This window comes from Pelophylax lessonae, assembly GCF_965119305.1.
Source record: "Pelophylax lessonae genome assembly, chromosome: 10".
Lineage (NCBI taxonomy): Eukaryota > Metazoa > Chordata > Amphibia > Anura > Ranidae > Pelophylax > Pelophylax lessonae.
Window position 1 is genome coordinate 202,086,821 of NC_138777.1, and position 22,049 is coordinate 202,108,869.

Genomic DNA, 22,049 nt, shown 5'->3' on the forward strand with positions numbered 1-22,049 from the left:
TATATATATACACTCACCGGCCACTTTATTAGGTACTCCTGTTCAATTGTTTGGCTGATCAGGAATTTGTATTCCCAATCACATGGCAGAAACTCAATGCAGTCAGGCATCTAGACGTGGTGAAGATGACTTGCAAATGGAGCATTAGAATGGGGAAGAAAGGGGATTTAAGTGACTTTGAACTCATGGTTGTTGGTACCAGACGGGCTGGTCTGAGTATTTCAAAAACTGCTCATCTACTGGGATTTTCACACTCAATCCTCGGGTTTCCAGAGAATGGTCTGAAAAAGAGAGAAAATACCCAGTGAGTGGAAGTTGTGTGGAGGAAAATGCTTTACTGATGTCAGAGGAGAATGGGCAGAGATGATAGACAGCAGCAACTCAATTAACCAGTTAACGCACAACACATCGAACCTTGAAGCAGATGAGCTACAGCAGCAGAAGACCACACCATGTGCCACTCCTGTCGGCTAAGAACCGGAAACTGAGGATACAGTTTGCACAGGATCACCAACATCGGACAATAGAAGATTGGAAAAATGTTGCCTGGTCTGATGAGTCTGGATTTCAGGCGCAACATTCAGATGGTTGGGTCAGAATTTGGGGTAAACATGAAAGCATGGATCCATCCTGCCTTGTATCAATGTTTCAGGCTGGTGGTGTAATGATGTGGGGGATATTTTCCAGCAGGGATTGGCTGGCAAGCAGCAGAGGGCAGGATTACTGCAGTCAATTGGCTCCCCCTTGGTACCAAATGAGCAACATTTAAGCACCACAGCCTACCTGAGTATTGTTTCTGACCATGTCCATCCCTTTATGACTACAGTGTCCCCATCTTCTGATGGCTCCTTCCAGCAGGATAATGCACCATGTCACAAAGCTCCAATCATCTCACCACTGGTTTCTTCACCATGACAATGAGGTCACTGTACTCCAATGGCCTCCACAGTCACCAGATCTCATCCAATAGAGCACTTTTGGGATGTGGTGGAACGGGAGATTCCCATCATGGATGTGCAGCCGACAAATCTGCAGCAGCTGCATGATGCTATCATGTCACTATGGAGCAAAATCTCTGAGGAATGTTTCCAACACCTTGTAGAATCTATGCCATGAAGAATGAAGGCAAAAGAGGGTCCAACCCGGTACTAGCAAGGTGTACCTAATAAAGTGGCCGGTGAGCGTGTACATGACATAGACAGAGTGAGATATATATATATATTACACACACACACCCCTCTAATATGTTGTGTGTGGATATCATCATCATCTGAGTCCAGGACTTCAGCTCTGTAAATCCTTTATTTTTTTTATTTTTCTATTCTAGATCAGAAGATGGAGAGCCGACGTCAGCCACTCAAACGACTCTGTGAGTTTATTGTCTGTGTGTGATGGGGGGGGGGGGCCATCTTCCTATAGAGTGAGCCTTCTGCTCGGGGGAGGTATAGAGGGGGCTGAATCCTAAAACCTCACAAGGATCCGGCAGTCTGCTTTATTTTTATTTATTTAACCACTTAAGCCCCGGAAGATTTTACCCCCTTCCTGACCAGGGGGTATTTTGCGATTTGGCACTGCGTGACTTTAACGGACAATTGTGCGGTCGTGTGACGCTGTACCTAAATGAAATTGACGTGTTTTTTTTTTTTTTTTTTTCCCACAAACAGAGCTTTCTTTTGGTGGTATTTGATCACCTGTGCGATATTTTTTTTCCATGCACTATAAACAAAAAAGAGCGACCATTTTGCAAAAATATTTTTCACATTTTTTTTTCCCCAAAAAAATGTAAAAATCAAATTTTTTTTTTTTTTTTTGGACGGACAGATCGGACCCTTGACTGACATTTTTGACACTTTTTTGGGGGGTACCAGTGACGTTACTACAGTAATCAGTGCTATACATATGCACTGTTACTGTAAAAATGACACTGGCAAGGAAGGGGTTGACTTTATTTGAGAAGGAGGGGTTAAGTATGTCCCTAGGGGCGTGCTTCTAACTGTGATTGGATGTGGCTTGATGTGTAACAGCAGAGATCTACGGTCCTACATAGCAGGACTGTATGATCTCTGCTGTTACAGTCCTGCTACGTAGAGCTCTGCTGTTACACAAGGAAGAGAAACAGGTGGCTTTGTTTACATCAGCCGCCTGCCTTTCTCCCTCTGTAACTGACGATCGCGAGTGACCGGCGGACATCGGGTCCGCCGGTCACACGCGCGGGGATCAGAGTAAGTGGGGGCGCTCGCCCCCTATTGGCTTGCAGGCAAGTGACGTACCGGTACATCACTTTGCCCTCACGGGGCTGACCGCCGCAGTATATGTACTTGCAGCAGTCGGCAAGTGGTTAAGGTACTTGTATAGCGCTGTCAATTTACGCAGCGCTTTACATATACATTGCACATTCACATCAATCCCTGCCCTCAAGGAGCGTACAATCTAAGGTCCCTAACTCACATTCATAGGGCCAATTTTTATACAGGATCCAATTAGCATGTCTTTGGAGTGTGGGGGGAAACCGGAGTACCCAGAGGAAACCCACGCAGGCACAGGGAGAACATGCAAACTCCAGGCAGGTAGTGTCGTGGTTGGGATTCGAACCAGCGTCCCTCTTGCTGCTAGGTGAAAGTGCTAACCACTACACCACTGTGGCGCCCTGCTTTATTTTCTTTCAAGTACAATGTTCATGCTGGCTGTTTTTTCGTTATTGCGGATGTTACAGTATCTCACAAAAGTGAGTACACCCCTTATGTTTTTTATTTTTTTGTAAATATTTTATTTCTTTTCATGTGACAACACTGAAGAAATGGCACTTTGCTACAATGTAAAGTAAGTGAGTGTACAGCTTGTATAACAGTGTAAATTTGCTGTCCCCTCAAAATAACTCAACACACAGCCAATAATGTCTAAACTGCTGGCAACAAAAGTGAGTACACCCCTAAGTGACAATGTCCAAATTGGGCCCAATTAGCCATTTTCCCTCCCCGGTGTCATGTGACTCGTTAGTGTTACAAGGTCTCAGGTGTGAATGGGGAGCAGGTGTGTTAATTTGGTGTTATCGCTCTCACTCTCTCATACTGGTCACTGGAAGTTCAACATGGCACCTCATGGCAAAGAACTCTCTGAGGATCTGAAAAAAAAAAAAAGAATTGTTGCTCTACATGAAGATTGCCAAGACCCTGAAACTGAGCTGCAGCACGGTGGCCAAGGCCATACAGCAGTTTAACAGGACAGGTTCCGCTCAGAACACGCCTCGCCATGATCGACCAAAGAAGTTGAGTCACGTGCTCAGCATCATATCAAGAGGTTGTCTTTGGGAAAAAGACGCATGAATGCTGCCAGCATTGCTGCAGAGGTTGAAGGGGTGGGGGGATCAGCCTGTCAGTGCTCAGATCATACGCCGCACACTGCATCAAATTGGTCTGCATGTCATCCCAGAAGGAAACCTCTTCTAAAGATGATGCTCAAGGAAGCCTGCAAACAGTTTGCTGAAGACAAGCAGACCACAGGACATGGATTACTGGAATTATGTCCTTTGGTCTGATGAGACCAAGATAAACTTATTTGGTTCAGATGGTGTCAAGCGTGTGTGGCGACAACCAGGTGAGGAGTACAAAGACAAGTGTGTTTTGCCTACAGTCAAGCATGGTGATGGGAGTGTCATGGTCTGGGGCTGTATGAGTGCTGCCGGCACTGGGGAGCTACAGTTCATTGAGGGAACCATGAATGCCAACATGTACTGTGCCATACTGAAGCAGAGCATGATCCTGTCCTTTCGGACACTGGGCCACAGGGCAGTATTCCAACATGATAATGACCCCAAACACACCTCCAAGACGACCACTGCCTTGCTAAAGAAGCTGTGGGTAAGGGTAATAGACTGGCCAAGCGTGTCTCCAGACCTAAACCTTATTGAGCATCTGTGAGGCATCCTCAAATGAAAGGTGGAGGAGCGCAAGGTCTCTAACATCCACCAGCTCTGTGATGTCATCATGGACGAGTGGAAGAGAACTCCAGTGACAACCTGTGAAGCTCTGGTGAACTCCATGCCCAAGAGGGTTAAGGCAGTGCTGGAAAATAATGGTGGCCACACAATATTGACATTTTGGGCCCAATTTGGCCATTTTCACTTAGGGGTGTACTCACTTTTAGGTTTAGACATGAATGGTTGTGTGTTGAGTTATTTTGAGGGGACAGCAAATTTACACTGTTATACAAGCTGTACACTCACTACTTTACATTGTAGCAAAGTGTCATTTTCAGTGTTGTCACATGAAAAGATAGAATAAAACATGAGGGGTGTACTCACTTTTGTGATACTGTAACATCCGCAATAACCCAACAGCCAGCATGAACATTGTACTTAAAAGGAAATAAAGATATAAAATATTTACAAAAAATGTGAGGTATGTATGTACTTTTTTTGTAGGCTCTAAAAACAGACACAATGTACATGGATCTGTGTGTCAGGAGTGTGTGAGCCCCTCTATAGGTATCTGTTCTGCACCTAGATCTGTTAGAGGAGCACTGAATGGAAATTTTGGTACCGAAAATGCAGGATACACTTGGCCAAAAAACAAAAATGACAGTTTTTTTTTTTTTTTTTTTTTTTTTTTTTTATCACTTCCCGCAAACCAACGTCGGCTTGACGTGTTTGTACCGGGATGATGCCTGCAGCCAAAGGCATCACCCCGGTACCGTTTTCAGAGACTGTGGTTGGCTTTCTGGAGATAACAACAACCAATGCGGCTCAGCAGCTGATCGGCCGTTATCCTAGCGATTTTTTTTTTTTTTTTTTTTTTTTTTTTTTTTTTTTCTGTTAAAAATAAAAAATAAAATAAATAGAAATTTTAAAGTGTTCCCATGAGTTTGCACACCAAAGAACAAATACGTAAGTCGCACTGCAAATGAAAGTGTTCAAATCACACGTGAGGTATCGCGGTGATTGCCAGAGCGGGAGCAATAATTCTTTCGAAAGACCTCCTCTGTAACTCTAAACTGGTAACCGTTATATTTTAAAGTAGGGCTGAACGATATTCGATGTAACATTGAATATCGTGCTGCGGGTGTGGGCGATAGTCAACAATGCCGGATCATGCTATATTGGGGACTCACAGTGAAGGTAGAAGAATACAGCCCGACATCCGTCCCACATGTTAAGTCCATCCTGCAGCTCTCCTGACTGAGCGGTGAGCAGCGGCACAGGGAACCAATCGCCCGTGCCTGCACACCTGATTGGTTCGCTGTGCCGCTACTCACGACGTGATTGGTTCGCGGTATTGTGGGGACTGGGAGTGTGCTTCCGGTGCGAAGGAGCTGCCTGGTGGAGAGGACTAAAACTCCCAGCGTTACCCCCCCCCCCCCCCACTTCACACGTTTCCGTCTGCCCCCAGCCAGAGAGATTCCTCCTCCCTCCGGGAGAACCGACTTCACAGCCCGATCATGAGGGACAAACAGAAGAGGCGGAGGGAGCGCACGTGGGCCGTTGGGGAAAAAAATATAATGTGATTTATTTTTTTTTTTTTCCCCAATATCGTGCCGCCCTATTTTAAAGCGTCGCCTATGAAGATTTTAAGTACCGTAGTTTGTCGCCATTCCATGAGTAACATGTTGGGGTATCTATTTACTCGCCGTGACATTATTTTTCACAATCTACAAAAAAATTGGGATAAAAATTTTTTTTTTTTTTCTGTTTAGTTTTTTTCACGACGTTTGAAAAACCGCTGCGCAAATACAGCATGACAAAAAAAATTGCAAGGACCGTCATTTTATTCTCTAGTCTTTGCTAAAAATACAAAAATTGTATATAATTTCCAATTGATGAGAGGAGTTGCTATATAATGAATCTGATTAGAATATAGAGAAGCATCAAAATTTCATCCGAAAATGGCGTTATCTGCATTTTGCCGCTAAGAGAAAGAAGTTGCCAATAATGACGCAATTTATTTTTCCTTGCAAACTTGCGGCAACATTGCAACAATTTAGCCACAATCATGGTTTGTTTTTCAAAGCTCATCCGACTCAAAAACTGGCATAAAAAAAATGTAACGGTTGCGTTATAGATGCATGCGTCCTTTCTGCGTTGCAATACATTTCAACAGAGGTGCATTTTTTTTTTTTTTTTTTTAATTACCATAAATTCTGGAAGCAGGATTTTTAAAATGCCACAATGGACCACTGTGAAGACATGCATGGAATTTAAAAAGATATACATTTTACTTGAGCTTTTTGTTGCACTAAAAAAAGGTGCCAATAATGGCCAACAAATTCATATTAACTTAAATTCATATAACTACCCACTTAGGAACCAAGCCCATTTCTCACATGGTTTTTTTTTTTTTTTTTTTTTGCTAGAAAATATATATATAATTTTATGGTAATTTAAAAAAAAAATGCACCTCTGTTGAAATGTATTGCAACGCAGAAAGGACGCATGCATCTATAACGCAACCGTTACATTTTTTTATGCAGTTTTTGAGTCGCATGAGCTTTGAAAAACAAACCAAACCATGATTGTGGCTAAATTGTTGCAATGTTGCCGCAAGTTTGCAAAGAAAAAAAAAAAATCGTGTCATTATTGGCAACTTCTTTCTCTTAGCGGCAAAATGCAGATAACGCCGTTTTCGGACGAAATTTTGATGCTTCTCTATTCTGTGTGTAAGACTCTCTATAGGGGTGTGTGTGTGTGTGTGTGTGTGTGTGTGAGAATATAGGTATCTTTTGTACATGGATCTGTGTGTGTGTGACTCTCTATGGGGTATCTGTACTGTACATGGATCTATGTGTGTGTGTGTGAGACTCTCTATGGAGTTTCTGTACTGTACATGGATCTGTGTCAGGGGTGTGTGTGACTCTCTATGGGGTATCTGTACTGTACATGGGTCTGTGTCAGGGATGTGTGTGACACTCTGTAGGGATCTGTACTGTACATGGATCTGTGTCAGGGGTGTGTGTGACTCTCTATGGGGTATCTGTACTGTACATGGATCTGTGTCAGGGGTGTGTGTGACTCTCTATGGGGTTTCTGTACTGTACATGGATCTGTGTCAGGGGTGTGTGTAACTCTCTATGAGGTATCTGTACTGTACATGGATCTGTGTCAGGGGTGTGTGTGACTCTCTATGGGGTATCTGTACTGTACAAGGATCTGTGTCAGGGGTGTGTGTGACTCTCTATGGGGTATCTGTACTGTACATGGATCTGTGTCAGGGCTGTGTGTGACTCTCTATGGGGTATCTGTACTGTACATGGATCTGTGTCAGGGGTGTGTGTGACTCTCTATGGGGTATCTGTACTGTACATGGATCTGTGTCAGGGCTGTGTGTGACTCTCTATGGGGTATCTGTACTGTACATGGATCTGTGTCAGGGGTGTGTGTGACTCTCTATGGGGTTTCTGTACTGTACATGGATCCCTGTCAGGGATGTGTGACTCTGTGCCTCAGACTTCTATGCAGTTCTTCATTCTGTGTTGGTTTTCAGACCCAGATTCGGAGAATGATTTGCCCAGGAAGAAACGATTTAATGCCTCAGAGGAGGAGTTGGAGAACCAGGATCCTGGGGTGCTGGAGGGCACGTGCAGCTGGTCTTCTCTACTACGGGTAACTGAACAGGAAATCAAGCCAGACACCCCAGCCATTCCGTCCATCAGATCGCGCATCCAGATGTTAAAGGAGAGCAATGAGAGAGGTAGGCGCTCCCTAGGCGGTGGATCACTGAGGGTGTGAAGGAATCCTATTGCTGTTCTAGGTGCTCAGGGGGATATCCTGGAATGCTGTTGTTAGTCTGCAGCCAGATTCTACAGAGAAAATAAAGACCCTACAAGCTGTTTATAGTGTTAATTTTCATTTTTTTGTTGCAGATCTATTTCCGGATTTTGTAGAGGAGGGCCAATTTGTGGCCGGGGCTGATGAGAAGGTCAGTGCGCTGTTGGGTGAAATTTTTGGATCATTTACGTATTTTCTTTCCTGATAACCTCATATAATGTTTGAGACCTGACTGTTATTCCGCATTGTTCATTGCCAATATTTCAGTGTATATGCTAAAATCAGGGTGTGTGCTCTTTAATATATTGGCCGCATCATTTGTCATCTCTTTATACTTGCAGGACGACTCAGGACAGCTGCAGTCAGTTCTGGATGAAAAACGGGAAAGACTGATGGGTAAGAACCAAATTATTATTTTATTTATTTTTTTTTTATGTTCACGCTACCTGATTTTAAAAGACTCTCATTAAATGGTCTTCTAATGGCTGTGTATAGGGACCTTTACTTGGTGTAGGGTGGTTCTAAAGGGTCTCCTCACTAAATGGTCTTGTAATTGTTGTGTATATGACAAGTCACTTGGTGTAGGGTTGGAATAGTGGCATTCTTTCATAATCATTGTATTTTCGGTATTTCCTCCTTCAGAGTGCAGCACTGGGGGTTCAAGCGAAAAGGAACTTGCAGAAGAACAACTTGTCCCGCTGGCCCAGAGCACTTTAGCTACTCGACGTCCTCTGCTTTCCTTAGAAGACAACCCTTCCAGTGTGGAGACAGCTAGCCGCCTTCGAAAGGTCAGTTCTTGGGTTGAGCAGCATGAAAGGCCAATATAATTTATAGCGTGGTACAAGATGATGTTTAGTATGCAAGAGGTTTTTTTTTTTAAATAACCTTTACAAGTAATAGACAAAACTGGGCCCTGACAATGCAGTTACTCATATCTTCTGTACATATATTGCTCAAGGAACGACAGGAGGAGCTGGCCATGGTGTGTGCAGTTCTGGATCGCAGTAATCCCTGGAGAGCTGCGTCTATGAGACAGAGGAAGAGACCACTTGAAGAACAAGTCAGGGAGGTAAGGGGTATCTGTGATGGTATAGAGGGACCTGGTGTGAGGTGTTGGCTGTCACCAGAAAAGGTTGGGTGGCAGTGGAGAGTCACATATCAGGCATGGCACTGGGCAGTAACACAGCAGTGTTCATGCTGGACCAACAGGGAAAGGTTGGTTATAGGGTGTCACTCTAGGCCAGCAACACAATATCACTTTTCTGGATGTCACGCTGTATTAGCAGAGTAATGTCACTTTACTGGGTGTCACGCTGTATTAGCAGAGTAATGTCACTTTACTGGGTGTCACGCTGTATTAGCAGAGTAATGTCACTTTACTGGGTGTCACGCTGTATTAGCAGAGTAATGTCACTTTACTGGGTGTCACGCTGTATTAGCAGAGTAATGTCACTTTACTGGGTGTCACGCTGTCTTAGCAGAGTAATGTCACTTTACTGGGTGTCACGCTGTATCAGCAGTGCAATGTCACTTGGTGCCATGCTGGTCTTCAGGTCAAGAGGTACACACTGATTTCTGGGTGTCACTTGTGGTGGAACATAGCTCTTCAGAGTCCTGTCTTGGCTTACATTGCGACACTGCTCTGCAGAGCGGCAGTAGAGAGAAAAGAAGGCGACGACGGGTGAGAACAGGACGAGGGAGAGTGAAAATGGGACCCATGTCAGATGACTCCAGCGTAAGTAAACACCATGATGCTTCGTGTCAGGCAGTGCTGTACTGTGCTCCCATCTATAGAGTTGTGATATTAAACTGGGTGGTGTGGTTCATTCTGAGTATCCCCCTGCTGACTTCCAGGTATAGGAATGTTCTACAGATCCTGGGACATCAAACCTCCCCTCTTTGAGGGCCGATCATGGCAATTCATTTTCTTCCCCCCCCCCCCCCCCCCCTACCAGTGATTACCAGTTTTTTGATTGTGTTCCAGGGCACAGAGTCTACAGAACTCTCTCTGGAAGGCAGCGATGGGTCTCTTGATGTATCTACAGAGCGCTGCGTCTCTTCCCTGGAGATTCGACTTCAAAGAACTTGCAGCTCCGGTAAGATTTAGGCTATCCTAGGTGGGGTTTTTTTTTTTTTTTTTTTTTCCTTATGAGTGGAGATGAGTTTTTTTTTTTAGGTGTACAGTATGCTTTTGTTCCTGGACTAGGGACAGGACCATGTGAGTTGGCTGGGGAGGGATGGGGCCCATGTTGGTGATCAAACTTGTACATCAGTTTTATGTCTTTACAGACTCCCTGCCCCCAGAGGAGCTTCCATCCTCATTTGATGCTGCGGATGGAGACAAGTCTAGGGAAGGTAAGTCTAAGGGAACGATTGACAGCACGGCATTTACTTTTAGAAGAATATAATGCTGCTGTCTGTATATTCAGAGTGAGAACTGCCACATTGTATATCTCCTGTGTCCATCCTAATAAAATGCAATGAAAGTGGTTGTAACTCTCAGACATTAAAGTATGAGCAAAGCCGTACCCTCTGTGTGTAATTGTCACATTTAAGAACCCCAAGTGTCATTTTTGTCTGCTGCCTCGTTTTCTCGTTTCTCTGCTATCAACATTAGTCACTTCTGACAAGTTTTTCTGACACCAAGAGAAAAAAGGTGACCAAGGAGGGATCTGATTGACAGCCTTAGCTCTGTCCCCTGTGTTAAGTGGAGGGGGTGTGTCCCTTTCCTCCAATCACCTCTCAGAACTCTTCTCACTGAGCTCTGCAGAATGTAATTTCAGCTCTCTGCCCCCTTTTTTCTGACCGTTCAGACAAGTTTATATATTCTGGACTTTTAACAGATGTAGAGAAGACTGCAGATAAACAGGTACTGTTTATGTAGGAGAATGTTTCATCTGTGTATCACATGAGGCCAGTCACTTCACTGGGTATATGTAAGGGTTTACAACCACTTTAATGATTATCTGCTGGTGAGGTTTGTCCATAAATGAAAGTTTAATCCCCCAGAAGTGTGGTAAAGATTCTGCTTGTGGCCTCTTCTCCTGCCTTTTGTTTCCCCTGAATACAGTGCAGAATGTTCATCTTTTATATTTTGTGTGTGTATAACAGACATGTAACTCACTTTGTTTATAAGATCTCATTACAGGTTAAGGTCAATATAATAAAATTACAACTATCCTTTCCTTTAAAAAATTGCAATAAATTGGTTTCTTGGTGTACAGAATTAGTCTACATTTGTGAAAACAAAAAATGCGTTCAGTGTGTTTCTCCAATACATGCACATTTGTGTGTGTGTTGTTTTTTACACTACTTGCAGTAAGGGGGGGGGGGAATGGATCCTGCCAGAAACCAGTGTACTTCTTGATTGAGCGGACAACATAGTGCTCCAGCCTCATCGAAATCCCAAGTAGTGTAGTCAGCTCTGCCTAGTTCTCGATTATGGGGCAGAGACTTGGGTGGGGAATGTTCTCTCTTCTACAGAGAACTATGTAGGACTGATAACACTGCTTGAGATTTCAGTGCAGGAAGTTTGAAGCTCACTGGATTTCCTGCAGGGTAAATGGGTCGTTTCTGTATTTGCAGCATTCGGGCGGTGAAATGTACATGTATCGCACAAATGTACTGAATAGATTAAAACATTTTTCCAGATATACAAATGATCTATGGCCTGATTTTTCATTGAGAGGAGTCTGAGATCTGATCATTGTATGATGGTAACACATCGCTATTCTGTCCCCTCTTCTTTTTTTTTTTTTTTTTTTTTTTTTTTTTTTTTTGTTCTTGTAGACTCCGTTGTAGACCACGGTGATCAGAGGCGGGTGACTATGAATAGTTCTGAGCTGATTGACCGCATATTTGAAGGTGTCCTAGATGTTAGTGAAGTGTCAGATTTGTCAGAAGTGGATCTGGATCTTCCTCCTGTTTCAATACTATCTCCTCTCACTAAGTCAGCGGATCTTCAGGCAGCTATCAGCCCTCTAGTGAGTCTAATTTTCCTAAACCCCCCCCCTCCTGTACTTCTTCTAGATGATCGGTAACATGATACCTATATCTACAGGGCTCAGTGGTGTCCAGTTTACCTGAATTGCTGGAGGAGGAGTCCACAGTGACGCGAGTCATGTCAGCTGAAGAGGAGGTCCACTTGCCCTACAGGTACTGGGGTTTAGTCTAGCTTGGATCAATCTACTCTACAGGTGCACACTTTGGCTTTTCAGCCCAGCCAGAGTCCATCTGTCCTACTGGGGACCATCGGGATTATTGGCTTAGCCAGAGTCTGTTCACCCTAATAATTAACAAGCTTCTCAGTCAAGTCCAGCTCCATCAAACCTACTGGGTTTATTGGTCTTTCCATAGCCCATCCACCCTACCAGGCTTGGCATGTCTTTCATAGCCCATCCACTCTACAAGATACCAGGCTTAGCAGTCTATCCATAGTTTGTCAGTCCATCCGGGTACTGGGGTTAATAGTCTCTCCATAGTCCATCCACCCTACAGAGTCCTGGGATTAACAGTCTCTCCATAGTCTAACCACCCTAGTGGTTAATGAGGTTAGCAGTCTATCCATAATCTATTCATCTGTTAATGGGTTTAGCAGTCTAGCCATAGTCCATTCACCCTAGTGGTTTCTGTATTTAGCCCTCTGGCAGAGCTGATGGTTTATTACAGAAATCGTGGCTGTTTTTCATTCAGGGCAAAGTGTACGTGGAATAGAGTGACTATATGCAAAACCTATAGTTTAGACCTGGCATTACCTTTCTATATGACTATTGCATCTATTTCAGTATTGATGCTTATCGAACATTGCGGAGAAATGTGCAGCTAGAGTCCGTTAGCCAACTGTGTACGCCAACTACGAGCCGGCATCCTGAAAGAAGGCCACTAAAAAAGGGAGACACGAAGGAGAGGATCAAGGTGAGCCTACTGTTCTATAGAAAAGTGTGAATTGTTAGCATAGTAACAAGGCCTGTTTTCCTCCTCTGGCAGCTCTTCAGTAAGGAGGTCTCATCGCTGCAGCGTATTATTGAACAGTCGTGTTGTGCCTTGAGCTATTGTGTGGACGTTGACCATGGCAAGGGCACTCGGCAGGAGGCTGAGGCAGAGCGGCTGCTCTTGGTCTCCAGTGAGTGAATGGTATACATATTTCACTAGTTCTTTTTGTGCACTGATGTTATAAGGAACTTGCCTCATCTTTCTCCTCTTTAGCTGAGAAGAAGGTGGCTTTATTGAAGGAGCTGGACAGACTCCGAGGAGAACGATCGGAAGAGCCAGAATCTTGTCCTTCAGAAGAGCTGAGACCTTGCCATGGTTCTGTCACCATCTCTGAGATCCAACTGCCTCTCAAGGTGGACTATGTGTGCAAGGCAATCCGTGACTCAGGTACTTGTAAGTGTGCTGGCACACAACCTCTGATGCGAGTACTTGTGAAGCCTATGACTCGAATAATTGACGAGTACTTCAGACAGGTTGGGTTGGTGTCTTATTTACCCTTGCCAACTATGTAACTTGTGAGTGCTGTGGTACACACTCTGTGACTAAGGTACTTGTGAGTGTGCAAGGCAATCCGTGACTCGGGTATTTGTGAGTGCACTGGCACACACTTTGTGACTTGGGTGCTTGTAAATGCATCGGTCTTACTGTCCTCTACTTGACCACTGTTCTTTTTTAAAATCTGTGTGTTCTCTTTAGGATCTCCTGGTCACTATTTCCTCATACTCATCCGCTATGGAAGCTATGATGTTATAGCAACACCTCTGGCCAGTGCTGCAGATGCACAGACCGGTGACACCATCATATTTCCTACCTCAGTGACCCTGTAAGTGATTTACTGTGAAAGCTGCTTGGTTTATTTGCTGGTAAATTAAAGTTTTACTCCCATTTTGTTTATATTTTAGCACTATCTTTTTTGCTTTCATTTTGAATGTAAATTTTTAGCTTTGATGCATTGTCACTTTCATTGAACATCACACACCTATGTGGGGGTAGGCTGTCACCTGATTGTTACTGCAGACCATCAGTTAGCCCTTTCCTCTGTTGGTCTTTGGTCCTCTGGTGTCCTCACTACAAAGCTTAACGGGTCCTGCAATATTGGCCTGAGCTACTACACAAATCTGCACATATTTTCTTTGTACACAATGTGGTATTCAGAAGTCTTTCCAGGAGAATCTGGGGGCCTGGTGTGTGAAGAATGAGGACGGTCATGGTAGCATGTTGTGATGCAGTATTTTAGGAGTCTGGCATTGTGGTTTCACAGTGAGAATTGGTTGTGATTTGATCTGCTCCTCTTACTCCACAGGAATGAGGCAAGCGCAGACTTCAAAATAGAAATTGAGGTGTACAGTCTGGTGAGTTGTTGTTAAATTCAGAACATGATTCCAGTTAGGATTGGTTGTTGCAGTCCTCTGATTCCAGTCCTGCTGCTATTACCAATTTTAATTTTCTGCTAAGCAATGCACATTCAAAAAAGAAAAGAGTGATGCTAAGCACCTTGATTCTGTGCTCAAAGCCAGGTCCTCGGGCTGTTTCAATCTAGGAACCCACACTTGGCATCCCGTATGGCTAAGCCTTGCTGCCCTCTACGACCGGGGTGGTCAAAGACACTGTAAAACAAACACAAAGAAAGGGCGCACCAGCCTAGCGCATTATCCTCCAAGCTTTTTAATAACCATTGTTTAAAATCAACTACTCGCAAACATGCGTGGTAGATCAGCATATTGATTCCAACGAACAGCATCAAAATAGAAAAGTCCGATGTCTCCTATAGACGGAAGGCTGCCGCGTTTCGAGGCCTTGACTCTTCCTCAGAGCCTGATTTCTGGGGTTTTGTCCTTTTTTATCCATGGGTGTGACTACTCCTCCTTTACTGGGATTCTGTCCTCATATCAATGAACGTAGTCCGTTACTGGGCATTCTGTCCTCCTTGACAATGGTTGGAGCCAATGCTAATGATTCTGTTCTTATCAATGGATGTGGCCCTGTACCAGGTATTCTGTAATCCTATCAATGCATGTGGAATAATGTCCTTTATAACCATGGTCGGCCCATTAATGGAAATTCTGTCATCCTATCAATGATTGTGGTCCATTACTAATGATGCTGTCCTCGTATCAAACGTTGTCCCTTGCTGGAAATTCTGTTCTCATAATAATGGACATGGTCCCCTACAGGGAACTCTGTCCTCATTTCAATAGGCATGTACTGTTACTAATGATTCTGTCTTCATAATAATGGACGTGGTCCCTTATTAAGAATGCTGTCCTTGTGCTTATGCACCTGTCTCGTTACTGAGGATTTTATCCTTCTTTTTTTTTTTTTTCTGCCCATGTATCTCTGCTAGTTACTAGGAATGCTGTGTAATATTGTTTTTAAATGGTGAGGTTTATAACAGTGCTGGGTGTATCCTGTCCTATCTCCAGGCCTTGGTCCATGGTAAACCCTTGACATCAGCATACGTATAATGCTAAGTGTTTTCATCCACCCACAGGCACAAAGTGGACCGATTACCTCTGTGGACAAAAGAAAGTCCCTTAAGCCGAAGGTACATTTTTTTCCTCATTTTTCAGCATGCTACTAGTCTGATGTGACCATCATTTGCCTGTACTAAGTTTCTGTGCTTTCCTTCCCCTCCAGATTACACCAAAAAAGCTCCTGAGTTCCCGGGTAAGTGTCATTCTCTTATTGGCTTAGAGCGGTAATTCCTGGGGTGTATGGGATAAGAAAGGTCACCTTTTTCCTGTCTTTCACACAGAAAACCTCCCTGAACTCTCCAGGTAAGTGCCCCCTAATGGTGTGGTGGTGGTTCTACAATGCATGCTCAAATCATAGAAATAAAGTCAATCCTGCACTTTTTCCTTCTGTACTCATGTTATATTCATAAAGGGTTGTCATGTTATATTATACCAAGGAATGTTGTAGTTTTAACTTTCAATTTTTAGTCTGCAGCCATTATTTACGGTTAAATCCTTTTTTTTTTTATTTTATTTTTTTTATTCTGCTGCAAATTACAGCCAACCATTGACATGAAATGTATCATTACCAATGCCTTTTAGGTTTACTGGGCAGGGAGTTTTTTTTTTTTTTTTTTTTTTTTCTCTGATGAAATAATAGTATAGGGTGCTAGCTAATGGAATTTGATCATGTGATTATCATCTTTACTATTTACACTCACACATGGCTTCCTAGAAACCTATCTAGGGCTAAAAGTGCCCCACTAGTGATCTATAACTGCAGCCTCTGGCGCCTTCTACAATCTCCTCCTCTCCCTGCAGCCTCTGGCGCCTTCTACAATCTTCTCCTCTCCCTGCAGCCTCTGGCGCCTTCTACAATCTTCTCCTCTCCCTGCAGCCTCTGGCGCCTTCTACAATCTTCTCCTCTCCCTGCAGCCTCTGGCGCCTTCTACAATCTTCTCCTCTCCCTGCAGCCTCTGGCGCCTTCTACAATCTTCTCCTCTCCCTGCAGCCTCTGGCGCCTTCTACAATCTCCTCTTCTCCCTGCAGCCTCTGGCGCCCTCTACAATCTCCTCCTCCCTCTCCCTGCAGCCTCTGGCACCAATTCATTTTTTTTTTTTTCTTCCTCCTGTTACTGTAGCGTGTAGTCCAGCAGTCAACTGCCCTCTCAGGTCCAGTAGCTTTCTGCTGGTGGGGTCCCTGACGTTGTCTCTAGATTCTCTGGGTAAATTCAAGTTTCCACTGGAAAAGGTGAGCAATAATTTGTCTAAGTGTGTTTTGTGCTCAATTTTAGTGCCTTTTTTTTTTTTTTTTTTTTTTTCTTCTTCTTCTTTACTTTTGAATACCCCAATGTGTATTGAGAGGGGATTGCCAAGGAGAGTCCAGTAGTGGTCACTACTATCAGTCAGCCTGGTTTAAGCACCCATTTTGAAATTGGATGCAGTAGCTCCATTATTATTTATATAGAAGTAATTTCAGTTTGTGCTTATTCCTGTGATGTTGCTGTGGCCAGACTATGGACATTCAGATATTTACATATTCTAAACAAGCAGAAAATGAGCTTTAAAACCGTCGCTGACCTTTTTGTAGATACAGGCACTGTGAAGCAAATGGAAAAAATAATGAAATTCTGTTCCTGTATGGGTCAGTTTTCACAGGCACGATGAGACAGAAACTGATGTGGACACCTCTTCACATGTATATGGAGTTGTTTAATTCTCAAGAGTTCTGTCAGAGGCCAAAAGCTGATAGCTGAGTGGAGAGGCTAATAGCGGAGGAGCTTGGGGTTGGGGGGCTGATGGTGTAGAAGTTGTTGGGGGGGGGGGGGTGAATTGGACCTGACATTAAAGAAGTAACTTGAGGGCGAGAATTTATGGCTCAGGGGTTGGGAAGAGTCCTAATTCCATCCAATGGGTTTTGTTTTGTTGGAAGCCCAGGAGAGAGGGAGTAATGGAGTTTGAGTATGATGGAGCGAGCGACCAGAGAACTTAATGGGATTTCTTTTGAGGAATGTTTGACACAGGTAGTGTAGAGGGTAAACCAATATTTTGGGGAGGGAGACAAACAGTAAAGAGGCCCAAACATCAGAGGAAGATAATAGCCTTATGTTATGGAGAGTTGGGAGATCAGAGGAGAGAGTGGGACATGTGAGATGAACAGCAGAAGAGGGAGTGGGATGATATAAGATAAATGACTGAGAAGGGTGGAGGGAGGTATGACAAAGGCAGAGGAAGGAGATGAGATGTATGAGATGAGCAGGGGATATATTAGATCCGTGTTTCTCAAGGCACCCTTTTAAATGTATAGACCGTCTCGGGGCACCCATTCTAAAATGTAAAAGACAACTATTTTAATAGCTTTACACAATGCAGCGACACCCAACGTTGGAGGCAACTTATTCTTCCAAAGCAAATACACTTTTGCACACTAGTAGTGACTAGTATACCAATGTTTCTCTTCTCCCTCAATTTCTTTCCATCAGTCAGCTAATGTCACCCCAGTGCTGAGGGAGATGGGCACAGGAGGGTCAAACAAGGATGCTGTGGAGGCAACAGACCTTCTTAATGGATTACGCCATTGGTTGTTAGGACGCCAGCGTCTAGAAAGTTGTAATGGTGTACAATGAAAACCTGTGGCTTTGTGTAACTAAAGCTGGCTTGATCCACCCGCTGGCTTGTGTATGTATGTGTATGTATATGTGTGTGTGTGTGTGTGTGTGTGTATATATATATATATATATATATATATATATATATATATATATATATATATATATATATATATTTATTTATTTATTTTGTATCCATTTTTAGGCATTTTACCAAGGCACCCTGTTTTAAAAAGGCTGTATTAGATGGAATGAGGAGGCAGCTGGGGGGGGGGGGGGGTGTATGAAATAAGTGGTAGAGGAGGGAGCGTTCTACATATGATGAATGGCAGAGTAGGTTGTGGTATGATATGTGATAAACCGTAGAGGAGGGAGGGGGATGTATGACTTGAATCGTAAAGGAAGAAGTGGGATGTATAAGAAACAGTAGAGGAGAGAGAGATGAATAAGATTAATGGCAGAGGAGGGAGTGGGATGCATTGGTTGTGTGGCAGAAGGTGGGTGGGGGGTGGGGGGGAGCTGTGTATGTGATGAATAGCAGAGGAGAGAGGGGGACTTATGGGATGAATGGAGGAGGGAGTGGGAGGTATGACATAAACAGCAGAGGAGAAGGGGGCTATTGTGATACTGGATCAGATAACAGGGGAAGAAGCTACAGGAGCGCAGTGAGTGTGCACACATTTTCTCTGCTGAGGGGCATTTGCCCATCAGTCCAAAAAAAAAAAAGGAAATGGCAGGAAGGCTGGAAAAGAGGTGAATATACGTAGGAAACCCCCAGTACCTCTGACAGGACACAGCAAGTGCCTTCTCTATTGATATTACTGCGTTCCCTAATCTGAGAGCTCACAAAGTGTCTTTGTCTATTACTCGGTGTACCCCTGAATGACTGACTACATTTAGACATCCCTGAGTGCCCGTCTCTCCTTGTCTCACGCTATCACTCCTCCTGGTTTTTCTTCTCTCCTCTCGTCTTCTCATCTTCTTTTTTTCCACCTGTCTATCTCCTCCTAGATGAAATTGGAAGGGAAGGTCGGTCGCCTGCTTGGAAATCATTTTCAGGATAAGGTGGTTTACTGATTTTTCTTGCATTGTTGGGATTGGTGCATGTCTATGTAGTAGAGGCTTCTCATGCTGGGGGTTGTAGTCGTTCACATTGGTCTTATTGTGAGTGACTAGAACGGGGAACACACACACTCTCTGCAAATGGTTTTCTGGAGGTCTGTGGACTCGGGATTTCTCCCTCACACAATGGATGAAGAAAAGGAACAAAGTGAGGCTGGGGAAATTACTGATCAGGCCGGTCAGGTGATGATGAATAGAAGCTTACAGCCAAATTACAATAAAGAATTGTGTAATATGTGACCTTCTCCAGCCGCTTCTGACCGGACCTGCTGACACAGGTGATCCAGAGGATGTACATGCTGGCACCTATGGAAATTGCAACACCTGAGGAGTTCATAGAATGTCTTCTGTGAAACTATTAATGTAGTAACTACTTCCAAATTGATTTCGCCATTATCCGGTCTAGTGCTGCACCAAAGCTGATCTAGTCAGAACTGACAGCCGGGTCGCCACTGTCCGCCCATCAATATAGATTAGACGGTGACACCGAACAAGCTCCCTGCCCTGCATACAGGAGTTGTGTACTTGGCAACCCTGTTGCTGGGCCTCGCTCCTTGTGTTACAGGTTACCTTCAATCTGCTTTGACCTGAACTGATTCAGCTGGGGCTTAGCAGGTTCTGTATCAAAAGTACATGCTGGGGCCTCCTCCCCAAACCCTATAGATCAAAGTCCTGATTCAAACAAACAGATGGTCGGTTGTGAGAACAGATCTGATCTGAACTGCAGTCTTCATCTCATTGTTAGATCATATCCAATTCTAAAACAAAATGTATTGCAGCTCCCCTGTTAGTAGAGGTGGTGGTGAGATTCGTTTTTTTTTTTTTTTGGGGGGGGGGGGGGTATAACCCTTTATTTTCCTCTAGTGATTCTACCCGTAATACACTTTCTGTCCTAAGATGACAACACACCATACTGTATGGAGGAAGCCAAGGTTGACACCTAGGCTGAACTAGAAAAAAATGTCTTCCTCTCCATTAGTGGGGGAGGGGGGGGGTTTGAGTAGTTTAGAGGGAAGATAAATTGCTTGAGACTCTAGTTAAGCTCACAGGAAGCGACATTGCATTTCTGTGTTGATCAACCAAGTATTTTCTGTACTTTATGAAAAGGTTCTTAACCTAAAAAAAAAAAACGAATGTGGCCACCACTTCTAAGGACTGGAAGATATGGGGGGACGCTGAGCTTCAGTACTATGATGTACTACTTTTATAAAATTGTTCTTCGCTTTTGATATCTTTAATAGACTGCCCTCTGCTCTTGTTTAGTTGACTATACCATGAACAGTTAGCGGTAGGTGTTGCAGTTTCCATTCTTGCCTCTGTAGATATGAGGGTTTGTGATCTGGTAAGAACCAATCTATTGTATATTGATCATTTTTAAAGGTGAACTCACAATAACTCCACCCCCAGGAATGGCAGAGCGTGGACTGGGGGCTGTTGTAATGCTTTTACTCACACTGCACTGACTGGCACTAATCGGCTCTACTAACCAGACACCATTTTTGTTCTGCTTGTCCTGATTGTTGTCTTCTCCCAGGTGCCTTTCCTGTCCCCTTTGGAGGGGAACCTGTACCTGAAGATGCAGTGCCAGAGTCATTCTGCTGTACAGCGTACAGGATTTCTGGTAAGCGCTTTTTGATGGATGATCGCCATATCCAGGGGGGTTAAAAATTGATATGTTGTATTGATGGCGCTCTTCCTATTCTCCCTGCAGACAATATTTGATGATGTCAGTGGTCTGGGGGCATGGCGCAGGCGTTGGTGTGTCCTTTCCAGTAACATTCTGTCCTTCTGGGCATATCCTGACCAGGAGGCCTCTAAGGTAAGTACACATTGACCCGGTGTTCTGGGACCCGCACTTCTTTTTATTGGTGCTGTCTGTACTGATCATTATTGTGTAGGATCCTCTTGGGCGGATAAACCTGGTGAACTGTACGAGTGCCAGAATTGAGGCTGCCAAAAGAGAGACGTGTGCCCGTCCTCACACCTTGGAGCTTATCACCATGAGGCCTCAACAAGAAGATGACCGGGACACGCTGGTGACCCAGTGCCGCAACACCTTGTGTTTTACAAAGTGAGTCTGTTATAGTGACTGGCTTAAGGTAGAATCTCTTCTAAGAGAAGTATACATGATGGAGTACCTTGAAAACCAGGGCTCACGTATTGTCTGTGAATCTCTCCTTCCAGGAACTGGCTGTCTGCAGATACCAAGGAGGAGAAGGACCTCTGGATGGACTGTCTGAACCAAGTTCTGTTAGACCTGCGAACATGGGGAGCCAGCCTAACAAAACCAACACCTAGCTGAGGCTACTGTTCACCCAGCCGCTGCTTTTTGTTATGAAAATGTTTTTACCTGATTCAAAGTCCTATTCTAGCCCAATCAACATATAAACATACCAATCTGCAATGTATTCCCTAATTGATCATCCTGTCGCTAGGTGACCAGGTCACTCTTTGGAAACATTGTTACAAAAGGAATCTCAGATAACATTTGTATCTTTGGAAGACCCTGTTATGTCCCCCCCCCCCCCCCCCCCTGTCTGCAGTACATAGACAGGGGCTCAGGAAAGACATTGTCTGTATTCCAAATGCTGCCAATTTATACCGTAGCACAAGTGTGCACTTTCTTACAGTTCTTCTATTTTGTCATTGTATGTCTTTACATGTCCAGAAATGACTCTAATAATTGTTGTCTTGGTCTGTATTCTGTACGGTTTGTGGTTGCTGCTCTTCCTATATATGGATATATTTTATGATCGGATTATTTAGCAATTTGAATAGATCGTATATATTAATCTATGAAATAAATCATTTAACACACCTCTGCTGTCTCTGCATTCGTAGGTGAGGGCTGATTTGTGGTACAGTGGAAACACTTCATGTATGGAGTCACTGGCATACTTCTAAAAATGTTAATATTAGATTTGCTTCCTTCAGAGTCAATGTGAAACCACATGGATATCAGGAAAGCCGGGGAACTAGACACTGTGTGTGTGTGTGTGTGTGTGTGTGTGTGTGTGTGTGTGTGTGTGTGTGTTTGTTTGTTTTATACTACCAAAATTAGTGTGTGCTGTAAATTGCCTCCAACATTGCTCCCGTTTTTCTTCTTGCTGGAGGCCGC

The 22,049-nt window shown here is 43.9% G+C and overlaps 1 protein-coding gene across 1 annotated transcript; it reads left to right on the forward strand.

Annotated features, from left to right (window-relative positions):
• Window positions 1-1,330: 1,330 nt before the first annotated feature.
• Window positions 1,331-21,415, forward strand: LOC309565622 (anillin-like). Its single transcript, XM_082270576.1, has 25 exons — window positions 1,331-1,369; window positions 7,473-7,679; window positions 7,852-7,907; window positions 8,098-8,152; window positions 8,399-8,544; window positions 8,715-8,825; window positions 9,405-9,491; window positions 9,741-9,852; window positions 10,046-10,111; window positions 11,546-11,739; window positions 11,817-11,911; window positions 12,541-12,670; window positions 12,743-12,878; window positions 12,962-13,135; window positions 13,445-13,571; window positions 14,052-14,100; window positions 15,240-15,293; window positions 15,386-15,415; window positions 15,504-15,525; window positions 16,343-16,452; window positions 18,821-18,874; window positions 20,466-20,552; window positions 20,643-20,750; window positions 20,830-21,002; window positions 21,116-21,415. Exons 1-25 carry the CDS (start codon window positions 1,336-1,338, stop codon window positions 21,231-21,233), a joined length of 2,535 nt encoding a protein of 844 aa, XP_082126702.1. The 5' UTR covers window positions 1,331-1,335; the 3' UTR covers window positions 21,234-21,415.
• Window positions 21,416-22,049: the final 634 nt, after the last annotated feature.